The following is a 12,973-nucleotide window of genomic DNA, read 5'->3' on the forward strand; positions in this document are numbered from 1 at the left end:
TCCTTCAGACTCTCAGGATGGTCCAGCCATGGCCAACAATGCAAATATAGTATTCCATTACAGGTCCTGTCTGAAGCTTATATGCCATTCCACAAGTTATATTACACTGTAGACAAATGGAGGACCTGAAGCTCCTTGTCCAACTTTCCCAATTGTATAGGTTAAAGCCAGGTCATGTTGCTTGCAGCAATTAGTGGCATCAATATATGTGTGTATGTAGAATAAATGATCCTAGTGAATGAACACCACCCACAACAAGTTCCATGTCTCATTTATATGCAGACTTGTGGGAACTAATACACTGGGACTGTCTCACTCTTATGACACCACTAGAGTTGTTTCAATAGATGGAAACTCTTTTTTAACCTCTGGAAAGCAGGTAAAATAGCAACAGTTGTGCATTTACCCATAGTATGGCCTGTTAATATCCGGGTCTGTTCTCAGAAGATCTCAGAGGAAGGTATGTGATGTTTCCCTCGTGACAGCATCCACATTACATGGTCACAACATAACTGTTTTTTGTGTTCTAAAATGAACCACACAAACATGGACTTGGTCAACAAAATCATTACTTGGTGTTCTCACAAAAGGCCTTTGAAACAGTTATGTATTTTAACTTAAATTTAAGCATTACATTTTTAATTTAAATTAAGACTTGGTTTTATATAAAAGTCCTTAGAGTATGCTGAGATCCAGCACATCAGAAGGGAGTATCCATGAAACAACTTTAAAATAATTGTGCTTTATTTTTTTAACCTTTAAGAATCCAAAATGCCCACATATCATTGTTTATACTGATTTGATAAAACTGAAAATAAAGGGAAAACATAAATATTTACTGTAAACATTCATGTTATTCACCATATTGTAAACTCAAGTAAAGAACACATTTTTTACAGTGAACAAAAAAAATGAACAAAAGTTATAGGCAGTATCACTCCAAACCATTGGCTTAGACTGAGGTTGATCTGCATGGTGAATCCATCAGCTCAAATTGCACATGAAGTAAATTTCCCCTTAGACAAGAAGTACCACCATGAAGTTCATCTTTGCTGACAGACAACTGGTTTCAATCAACCTGCTTCATGAATTGTCCTGAGCTCTGATATCACATAAATACAATAATCTATTAAAATACCTCTTAGCTTATAACCTGTTGATGTACAAATGTACTAAGTTAAAAACAAATAAATATTTAATAAAATAAAGAAATGGACATATCAACAACTCCATTTCAGTCAATAATGCAGGACAAATCACTTAGTACATTGATTGAAGGCCTAGAGTCCATCTACAGGATCTGTCTAAGAAATGGAAGCACTTTGGTTCAGCGTAAACAAGCCAGAGGCATGAATTTGGTGGTGCGGGCCCTGAGATTAAGGACATTAGGAGTGAATGATAAACGCCAGGGTTACTCATAATGTTAACTTTGAAAGAGGGCTGCTTTGACACCAACTTCACTGATGCATCTACTTTACGCTAGGTTTTTACTTTATCAATGAAATACTTGGCTCTTCCATGTCAGTACAAGAGTCTGAGTGGGAAGGTAAAGAAAGCCATGAAGACCTCCTGTAAACACCCTATATAGACACACTGTTGTGTCTAGCTATTCATTACACATGCAGCTTTGCTTGTTCATCTATTGTCATGATGAACCAACAAGCAGCGGGATATATGCAATCACCCGATGAATTATCTTTCACCTTCCTTTAGAAGCGTCTGAATGTGAGGCCTAACACCCTAAAAATCGGTGCTTCCAATTTTTAGTCAGATCCTGCACATGCCAAAAGTGTGACACTATTGCCATGAATAGTGATGTCAGAAATGTTTAATACCAAGGCACTTCCTCTGATGAGGATCTTGTCTTTGAGTGACTTGTACGCCAGGCAACAACGTAATGAATCTACCACTAACGTACTGAAAAAAAAAAGAACACAATAACTCCAATACTTAACAGTGGCATGAATAGAAGGTACATGATATCAATAGTAATAATAGCCAGTGCTAGTTTGGTCTCAGAACTCAACGAAGGCTCTTTGTCCTAAAAGTAGGAGAGTATCTCTAAGAACACTGTTCTCCCAGCTTTTGACACCTGGTCACATAACAGTTTTTCCCCTCTCCAACAAAACAATAGCACTCAAACAAAGTTCACTACAGAGATCATCCAATCAATATGATAAAACAAATACTGATATTGATCATGTCGACAACTTAAACATTGACAGTATAGGAAACAGAAACATATGTGCCATTTTCCACCATTAGAAAACAAAATCTAACTCAGGACAATTAATGAACATTGTCTGTTCTCTTTGTGGTATACAGGAAGCACGGACATGACGTGGGCTCAGTTTTGATGCACCAGAGCCCATGAAAATGGACGTGCGGTTTTCTGCACACGTCCACTGTCTCCTGCTTGCTCCCATTTAAACGAATTGATTCATTGAGCTCCCTCAAAACACTGTAGATATGTACTACCATTTCCTTCAGTCCCAGGGTGGACCTCAGGGATCCTTAATATGGCCATTTCAACACTTCCATCAGACAGCAAATGGTTAAATAGGCAGAGAGAGGAGAGTTCTAGGTAGTTTACTGTTACAGCACCCCTAATGAGCTGCCTGTGGATAGACTGTTCTCTTGAACAGAGCTTTGATTCCCATTCACACTACACACAGCTTGGCACTGCTACGTGCCCACAGTTCCTTCACCTTTTATATTACAGTAGAACAAGAAGAAAGTCTATCAAGTCTTCACATATTAAAAAGTCAAATAACTATAAATGGCCTGAACATGGCATTTCCCTCTAAACAATTATGCAAAGAAAATATTTGATTGTTTAATACAAAAAAAAGGATTCCCCCCCCACCCCCCTTTCTCTCTCTCACACACACACACAAACACACTAAAATAAATCAATCAATACATCAATAAATAGCATCCCCATGTCCACCCAAGATGATCTGTAGCAGTACATGTTGTGTCAAGCCCTCAGGATGCTTCAGACCTTTTTTTAATCCAGAGACTCTGAGCCCTGAGTGTGTTTTTTCCTTGCAGGTGCAGACCACATTAGCATGAAATCCCTGGTAGGAACCTGCTGATGGCCTTCTGAAATGTACCCCTACGGGTTCTCTAAGGAATGTCACCAACAACAAGAAGAACAGAACAAAAGAGGGGGAGGGGCAAAATGAGGAGTAGGGTCCCAAAGGCCTAGGATTCTGGAGATTGCTCTGACAGGGTCTGGACCAGGTCTTTGTAGAGGGCGGAGTTCAAGAAGCGAGGATATGAGTCTCTTTGCATTAGCGTGTAGATCTGTAGCTGAGCATCATCAAAGGTGTGTAAGTTGGGCTCCAGCATGTTGCGATTTATCACATCTCGAACACGCGAGTCAAGGCTCACCTGGGGAAGGGGAGGGGGGAGGGTGTTAGCCAAGGACATTTACATTAACTTACATTCATTCATTTTGCAGACACTTTCATCCAAAAGCGACTTACAAAAATATAACATAATAACATTCAAACTACAATGCAGAGGAGTCCTTAGGTAGGAATTATTACTCCATCAATCAATATTGCTACCAGAGGATGAGAGTACAGAAGATATAGATACTACTCAACGTGTAGTAGAAGGATGAGAGTACAGAAAATATAGATATTACTCAACGTGTAGTAGAAGGAGAAAGTGGTAGAAGAATTAGGAGGGAGAGGAGAGAAGAGGAGGGAAGAGAGAGAACGCAGATATTCAGAAGGAAATGAGGATGACAGTAAATGTGCACACCTCTTTGGGTGAGAGAATGGAGATGTAATCCTCGTAGATAAGCCGGGCCTTCTCCTCCACATTGCCCTTATTGGCCTCTTTGCAGAACTCCTCGCAGGCAAGCCAAAACAGCATGTTCTCTTCGCTGAACTCTGTCCGCAGAAATTGCCGAAATGCGTTCCTTCCGCTGGGGCAGTGCATCAGCTTGTCAAAGGACTGGCCCCAAGCGCGGACCTCCTCCATCGTGGGCTTCAGGCTGTCAGGGCAACAGGCCATTTCAACAATTTCAGATCTCTGCTGAATCCTACTGAGTAGTTTTTAATTCCACATGCTGCATGTCTATATATAGTGTGTATGTATAAGAACCTGTTTGATTACTCTATGTCACTTCGCAAACAACAATAGTGATGGAAAATAACTAAAACACATGGAGGACTACAACAATATACAGTATTTACGATGTGCTTTCATACTTATACTGACGTTATTTCCTACACCTGTAAATGTACATGAGTGGATGGTTGTGGCCCTAGCTGTGTGCACATTTGGTCTACATTGCATTTGAATTGTTCTTGAATTTCCCCTTGGGGGATCAATAAAGTATCTATCTATCTATCTATTTGGTATGTGTGTGAAGTGCATGCATTGTGCATTTGAGAAAAAGAGAGACAGAGAGAGAAAGAGGGATAGAGAGAGACAGGGAGAAAAAGAGATAAAAAGTAGAGGGTGGGGGATAAAGATAGATACATAGATGGATAGATAGACAGATAGATAGATGGATAGAGAGAGAAAAGGGAGAGGGAGAGAGTTAGAGCATTGATGTTATTGTAGTATTTGTAAATTATTGTAACACTGACCTCTCCTCACAGTCTTCCGTCTCCTCTGTTTTCGTGTGGTAGGAGTCTCGGCGGTTCCTCTCCTCTCTGTCTTCATTCCTAACAGTGAGACTGCAAGGTGGTAAACACATCATGATCCTAACACACTAAGACCCAAACACTCCATGAAGGGCATCAGCCTGAGACGGTGAGTTGAACAGGCTGACTCTGTCAGTTGTGCTGTCTGGTGTGCTCTTGTGTAAGTGCTTTAGCATTATTTACTTACACTGAACACTGAGCTGATGTTAGAAAACTGTCCAATTGTATCTCTGTAAAAGGATATCCTGTTGACAATGGTTAGCAATATTTTTGGGTCTTAGAAAGTCTTCTGAGGAAATATCCTGAGTTTCTTGAGAGCTTGTTTTGTGGACACATGGCTGGTTCCTTTATAATATAAATGTAAGGACTCGAGTCTCAACCCCTTCACCCTCATGGCGAAAAAAAAATATTGTTTGGTTATACCTATATATAAGGCCTATTTGGGACAGGTTGAGTGTTATTCTACCTAACATGAGTAGGTTCTGAGGGTTGAGTGATACACTGTGTAGACTCTGAGGTGTGAGTGATATACTGCAGAAGCAGACCATAGGTGAAGGTAAACCTGGAGGACCGGTAAAAGGAGAGGGAGTGAGCGAGGGCCTACCAGGAGCAGCTACAGCAGCAGCACCAGCAGAAGCAGCAGGCGTTGGAGCCCCGGGCGCCCTGGTCAGGCTGCTCCGGCTGGGTCGGAGCTGTGCCTCCCGCCACCGGCTCCTGCTGCACCGACATCTGCCTCTTGCGCATCTCCATCCGCTCTGATCCCATGGGCTGCGGAAAGAGAGACATGACATGATATCGCTCGTGCATGGGACACCTCGCCCAGCCAAAGGACACTGGATACCTCGCTTAAGGAAAGGGCACTAGACACCTTGCTCAGCCAAAGTGCACTGGCAACAGTCATGGCATGACAGGTAATGGTTTTATGAATGTTATATTATGTCATCACACCTGGTACATGTAAATGCATTCATATCCATGAGGCAGTTTTTACTGTTTGGCCAGCATGTTGCGGGGTTGATTGAGTGCATGCAAGTTGATTAGCTGCGTCCAGCCGAAATTGAGTATCATGTTCACACTTGCCCAAACAACATCTACATGCTCGGACATGGCATCAGCATGTTTTAGACACATAGCATGACACTGCATCAGTCTCAAATGGTCTACATTTGTGGAGAATACTCTATCATAGAGTACTGAAGTTGAATATCAGGATTTTTCAAATGTTCAAGTCCATCTTTAGATGATACATCATCCCATTGAAACGGAATTAGGGAACAGCCTTGTAAAAGGCATGGGAAATAGGAATGTAAAACCAGTTGTGTTGGAGGCAAATAGAGCCTGTTTTCAGCCAACACGTTTTAGGCCAGTCATGGCTTCAGTTTTTTTGATGTTGTAGAAAAAGGAATGCAACTCCCCTTTTGTTGGTATTTTTTGCCAGCAAGACAAAACATTGCTGTAGTTGGGTCTTTAACACAATTATGTTATTGGCTTTGGTGGACTTCCATGTCTGACATAACCACAACTCATACATTCAGCCACAGCTAATACATGACATTGCTGATGTAATCCAAAGTATTGCTAACACATTACTCAGTTTAAGTAATGTAGTCGGATATGTTCAACATACATTTTATGTATGTAGGCCTATTCAGTAATATGTTAGTGGAATGTATTTTAACCTCCCCTACACAGCATAAAGTCCAACCAACCGAAATGACCATGCTTATTTAAAGAAGTAGCATGCGCAAGGAATTCGTTGAGATAATGATCATTATCATTCTCATCATTATCAATAATTATTAGCATACTTGTTAAGCAATGTGCGTTCCCTTTCAGCCCATGTGTCGCGCTAGCTGTTCCTATAATGAAAAACGATCCAAGGCTAGATGTGAACATTTCATATGTGGAGGGCGGTAAAAGGGCGCAGCACGCATCCAACCGCGGTAGCATCAAAGTATCAAAGCCATCCAAATTATTCATCCCTGCTTGAAATCCTCAGCCTGGGGAAAAGCGACGTTGAAACTTCTCCTTGTATCCATTTTGAAGAGACGTATGTTCAAGGCGTAATTAGTAAATACCTATAGGCAGTCAACAATACGAATATCGTTCATGTGCGAGGAGGAAAATGGGAGATTCCCACACTGGAAAATACTATTATGGTATGATTACGGCACAGACACATAAGTAGCCTAAACTAAAGCAGATGGTAGTTGTACAAAATCACATGCAGTATTACCTGAAGAAAAACTGAATTATGTAATGTTATTGTCACACAGCTTTTAGAGAGTGCCAAGATGAGGAGCGACGACCGCTCTATCGTCAATAGGACCACAACCAAAAATAAATTTCTGTTAGAGCTACCATGTAGCCTACACCTCCATCCTGACATGTCGTTTTGTAATTTTTTAGATAGATGCTACAACAAATGTTAATAACAAAATATATTCTAAGGTTACGCAAGTTAATTCCAGTACTTACAATTTCACCATGTATGCCCAGATACAAGAATTCGTTGCCTTTATTATATCCGTTGATAAAGATTTTAAAGACCGGCTGCTCTGTGTCAACGCGCATGCGTTTTCTTTGCAAGTTGTGGCAGCCAGTGTAAGTGTAAAACCTCTGAATGTCACACATTTCCTATGCGTTTATAACCATTCCCCCGCATTTCTCGAATGCACGACGCGCTACAACCCACGTTACGGCCGTGCCCGTGAATTTTCAGATAATGTCAAACCATTTGAAATGTTTGTCTGCAGTGCTAAAATATTTTATTTATTTCTACCACGACGATGTTGGGGTACCAAATTTCCAATAAATGTCTCATGTCTGCATTCATTGTAGGCTATATTGAGTATAGTTACAGTTTTTGTTGGCAACTTAACGAACTGGATAATTGTGTGATACTGATGATACTAAATTAATACTACCTCTTTGGGATGCTGAAGGATGAGGAGAGCCGACTGTGTAAGTGGTTCGAGGGGTAGCCAACATCAGCGTGGGAATGGCAACGGGAAAGCTTCCCCGCCCTTTAGCCTACTACAATCTCACGGGAGTTCCCCCTGGCTGTTGCGATGCAAGGATTTCCCTTTACCAAGACGTGAAAACACTACACAAGTATCCCATATAATGGATACATGGGCAAAAGTGATGGGTCTCACCACATTCGTTATTTATAGACTATGCTATATCTGACAAAAATATCGCCATTCAAAGCTCAAGTGTATCCCCTCTAGGCCTATAGGCTACTTTTAGTAGCCTAGACCTTGAGCTTATTTCCTCCCAGTGCGTAAGGCTGCTGTCCATGGTACTGACACAGCTCATAGGCTCGTAAGAGCGTGATGTGTAGGAGGCCTCGTGACCCGTTAGTGTTTTCCTCGATGAGCAAATCGAGTCACCAAGATAATTCAATGCCAGTTTTATATGAATTTTCATATTGTTATTAATTATGAATTGTGGGGACATCTGAATAACGGAGGTAGACCCTAAACGATGAAACCTTCAAAATACTGGGAAGAACCTACCTGAGTGTAAGCAACACAGATTTCAACAACACGATAACATCTTAAATCAGAGCTCCATCATAGGCTATGCTGACATCTTCAGGAGCTGATGTCTATCTAGTCTATCTCAGTATGCATTGAACTATATGTAATGGATATATTTTAGCATTTTTTAAGTAGACCTAGGCTATATTCAAGGTTTTCCTGACTTTATTTTGTCTGGATGGAGAAGAGTGACCGATGGCGAGTGGGGGGAAGAGATGGAGTGGATTGGGAAATGACCATGAGTCGGATTCGAACCTGCGTCCCTGTGAGCACTTGGGACCGATTGTGGTGTGGACACTGCAGCCACTTACTCCACAGCTCTCCCGCGAGTCTGTATTTTTACAATCAAACATTTTCTAATCGGTTATCACTTTCTGTCTAAAGCAGCATCACCTTGCCCTTTGGACCCAGACCTATTGATGTTACACTAGATGGCAGTGTGGTGCCGTTTGTAATGTATTATGTAGTCAAGATTTATTAAGATGCGGTCAACTGTAACATGAAAATGAAAATATAGAAACGAAAGCAAATAGGCCTACATAGCATTTATTCATTTAACAAACGCTTTTATCTAAAGCAACTTATAAAAAATAGGAATAATGTTCAAGCAAACTTGACTGCTCTTGACACCTTCAACTAAAACCTACATATCTTCTGTAGACAAATGCAACATTGTGGAAAGCAATCAATTTAAGGTTTATACATTGATGTACTGTAACCTTAAACAAATTACATAGCCTACAGGAACTATTATTCAGTAACTAACTACAGTTAGTTATACAGTAGCCTACCCTCCAGAATTATTGGCACCTCTGCTAAAGTTGACTAAAAACCGGTATAAAACATAATCTGTTGGTGATTTATTGTAATCTCACAATGAAAAAAAAAATGAGGAAAAATCAATCCTTGAAGGGAAGCAAATTTATTTTGAGAAAAGGGAAAATCTCATAAAGAAATACATATTTTTAACCAAAACATGTCACAATTATTGGCACCCCTGCTTGTGATACCTTCTCAAGCCTCCCTTTGCCAATAAAACAGCTTGTGATATTCTCCTATGACACCCTATAAAGTTAGATAATACAAAGCAAGGGATTTAAGACCATTCGGCTTTACAAAATCTCCCCAGATCGTCCAGGTCCCTAGGTCCACACTTGTGCATTCTTCTTTTTGACTTACCCTGTTTACCTATGGAGTTTAGATCAGGGGACAGAGATGGCAATGTCCGAAGCATGATTTTGTGTTCAGCAAACAATATGTTTGATCTGGACGTTTGTTTTGGTTAATTGACCTGATAAATCATCCAATCATGACCAACTTTTAGTGTCTCGGCAGAGATTGACAGATTTCCTTTGAAAATGTTCAGGTTTTTCTTGGTATTCATGATACCATGCACCTTAATTAGGTTCCCAAGGCCTTTTGGAATAAAAACAGCCCCACAATAGCACAGCCCCTCCACCATAATTCTCATTAAACACTTAAAGTGTTTCCAGCCAAAGAGTGTAATTTTCATTTTTATCTGACAATAGACCACACTTACAGACAAAGTCACTGTACCATTCAGTAACTCCTGCCATTTACATTGGTAATTAAATGACTGGACAGGCTTTTATCTTTCATGCCTTCCAAATAATCTGTTAGCAGTGAGGTCGCTTTTGAAGATTTTTTGGGGGACTTGGTAACCTCAAGACCTTTGTCTGTAACTTTCCAACAGTGGTTCTTATGGAATTTTTTGCCTATCTTACCATCCTCCATACTCCATACAAGCATGTTTGTCACATTTCCAGATAATTAGAACCTTTTAATCATTGTTTTAACTGTAAATATAGGCATTTTCAACAAAGCACCTAGTTGTCATCAGGGCTTTGAACCAGATTTTTTTGCCAATTGGTTCGTTCTGAACAGAAACAGTATTTTAACCCACCCTAAAATTGACCCACCCTAAAATTGATGTTCCCGAACCAGTTAGAACAAAAAAATATTGTTCCTTAACCGGTTAATAACGTTTCATCTCGGCTGTCGGACAAAAATATATGTATGCTTTCAAACTGGCTATTAATAGTCACAATATTGTCTTTTAGACTATCCTACAGCAAACATAATAAAACGCTAGGCCTATGCTTTGTACAAGCTGCACCAGTGTCTTCCTGCACCAGTGTCTGCCTTTAGCCTGAATAATTTCCTGGTCAAACAAAAAATGCTGTCATGTATACAGTATATTTTTGATGGGTACTGTAATATTGGATTCTTGGATGCCTTCCCATTGTCCAAATGCCAAAATGAGGACTATTACGTTTTTCCAAATAAATTAAAGCTGTAGCCTTAACGTTAATGTTAGTTTTTTTCCAACAATGTTCGTCACGGCCTAGTAAAAAGAGAAAACAGGTGAAATGAAATCATTGAGATTTGGAGACTTAATAGGCCTTTTGATTGCCTGCTAGTGGCAAGCTCTGTCTGTCTGCACTCTCAATGCATTCATTGAATGACAGGAGGTGACCCTCACCATTTCATTGAAGACACAAACCTTCCCAGGAACAAAAAAAGAATCGGTATTAACCGGTTACCACTATTTAAAAAAATCGTTTCTGATCCGGAACATAAAAAAAATCATAAAGTTTCTGGTTTCGTTTTTGTTCCTAGCAAAATGGCAAAAGTTTCTGGTTTTCGTTTTCATTCCATGTACCCGTTCAAAGCCTTGGTTGTCATAGACAGTATTTGACTTACAAATGTCAACACACTTTCTTTTTATTTAAATGTAGTGTATTCTCTTGTCGTTCCGATGTTGAAAAATGACTGGAGGATTTAGCCTCTGTGTGACTTTATTTTCATACCATGGTGAAAAAGAAAGTCATGAAGTTCACTGACACTCTGATTAACTTAAATACATTGAAATTAGATAGGAAAATGCTTATGTTAGGTTTTATAAGATTTTTCAGGGGTGCCAATAATTGTGAGCAATGTACTTTAGTTAAAAATTCTTGTATGTATTTCTTTATGAGATTTTTCTTTTTCTCAAAATAAAGTTGCTTCTCTTCAAGGTTGGATTTTTCCTCATTTTATTCATTGTGACAATGAATAAAATGACAATTGAACATTGTGACAATTACAATAAATCACCAACAGATTGTTTTTTTATACCGGTTTTAGTCAACTTTAGCAGAGGTGCAATTAATTCTGGAGGGTACTGTAGGTTGTAACCTACTACACCACAACAGCTTGGATTATTATGCCTAATCACCTGAACTTTCCTTTTAGGCTACAGGAAGTGTTTCCACAAATAGCTATAGCTTTCAAGGAGTTAAACCTGGCTACCATAGATAAAACCATGGAAGTTTGGTTTTCAAAAAACTATTACACAGTAAATTATTGAGTCTTTATGTGTTACCAGAATAGTTTGGTCAAATATTTTATCTACATAATATGGAAAATATGCACACTGATACTACAGAGGATGCATCTTACTTCTCAATAATTTGCTACAATCATAACCAGAAATGTTAGTAAGCCTATATATAAACAACAGTTATTTATTCACCTGAAAAAAGAAAACATAAACAAATACACTTAAATGAATGCATTAAGCCCTGTAAACAGTGTTTGCAACTGTCAAATACACTGACACTGACTTATTTAGATGTGTATGTATTGATCTCCTTTGACCTTACCTGAAAGGACAGATCCCTTTCATTCTCATGTGCGTGGCTTCCTTGAGCTGAGTAGCCATCACCATGCCGACAGGCTAGGAGTATTCTTTGTATCCGACCCCACATCAGAGAGGGAACATAGGGAACCCTTAGCCGCAGCAAACAAGAGGGCCTGACAGCCCAGCATCGGACAATCCTTGTGCACAGCATGTCCAAAGTGGACAATGCTTCATTTTCTCTCTGTGTCCTTCTTGATCCTCTCTAGTCTTCCAGACAACCTGTTCTCGTACAGCTTCATACTGCTTCAGCATTTGTTGCTGTCTCCCATCACTGGGCCATGCTGCTGGAAAACGGAGATACTGTAGCACCAATGGAAAAAGCAAACTGTGTTTACAGTTGAGAGGACAGGGGAGGATTATCACCATGCTCCCATTCAGTCAAAGCCTGATCCCACTGTAGTTTAGAGCATCTCACCAGCTTAGGGCAGATTAAGAGTGAAGGCTTGAGTATTTGTGTGCTTGCGTATCAGATGAACCTCTGTGTGTATGTGATTGTGTGTGTGTGTGAGAGAGAGAGAGAGAGAGAGAGAGAGAGAACAAGAGCGAAAAGGAAGATTGGAGTCTTGAGACACATCTGTGCATCTGTAATTTCTTACTAATAATGTGGCTACATTGATGAGAGAAAATCCTAGGTCAGAGTTAGTGTTAACTAATCACAAGCCGTACCACGATGATACAGTATCACTCATAGCTCAAACCATGTGCTCTGAGATAAGAATTAAGATTCCCATACCAGAGAGTACAGATGTTGCAACAGTTGCAAATACCTAAACATGATGTCATTCTTGATGACAACTTGTCTTGTCCTAGCTCAGATTCCAGAACACAAATAATTGTTCACATAACAGTTTATCAATGTGACCATTTTATTCAACACATATTCAACAGTCAGTATGTCATGTTTCAATTTGGTGCAAAGAGAGCAAATTACTGTCAGTAATGTAATCATTTTGTTTTTCCCCCATGTAATAAAGCCGATAATGTAATAACGTTTGGAAATTTCTGAGCCAATAACACCATTTCCTCCCAAACTGTACATGAAAGAGGCATTTGCAGAT

At 39.8% G+C, this 12,973-nt stretch overlaps 1 protein-coding gene across 5 annotated transcripts; it reads right to left on the reverse strand.

Annotated features, from left to right (window-relative positions):
• Window positions 1-719: 719 nt before the first annotated feature.
• On the reverse strand, window positions 720-12,328 carry rgs20 (regulator of G protein signaling 20). 5 transcript variants are annotated; one of them, XM_048264889.1, is made up of 5 exons: window positions 11,878-12,328; window positions 5,272-5,435; window positions 4,611-4,688; window positions 3,775-4,009; window positions 720-3,396 (listed from the first exon to the last, which is right to left on the reverse strand). In XM_048264889.1, exons 1-5 carry the CDS (start codon window positions 12,064-12,066, stop codon window positions 3,208-3,210), a joined length of 855 nt encoding a protein of 284 aa, XP_048120846.1. In that variant the 5' UTR covers window positions 12,067-12,328; the 3' UTR covers window positions 720-3,207. The 5 variants fall into 5 exon arrangements, with proteins under 5 accessions (XP_048120846.1, XP_048120838.1, XP_048120871.1 ...); XM_048264881.1 differs by having other exon boundaries at window positions 4,611-4,700; XM_048264914.1 differs by lacking the exon at window positions 11,878-12,328 and adding an exon at window positions 7,595-7,898 and having other exon boundaries at window positions 4,611-4,700.
• Between the last annotated feature and the right edge of the window lie 645 nt (window positions 12,329-12,973).

The sequence above is a fragment of the Alosa alosa genome, chromosome 1 (assembly GCF_017589495.1).
Source record: "Alosa alosa isolate M-15738 ecotype Scorff River chromosome 1, AALO_Geno_1.1, whole genome shotgun sequence".
NCBI lineage: Eukaryota > Metazoa > Chordata > Actinopteri > Clupeiformes > Clupeidae > Alosa > Alosa alosa.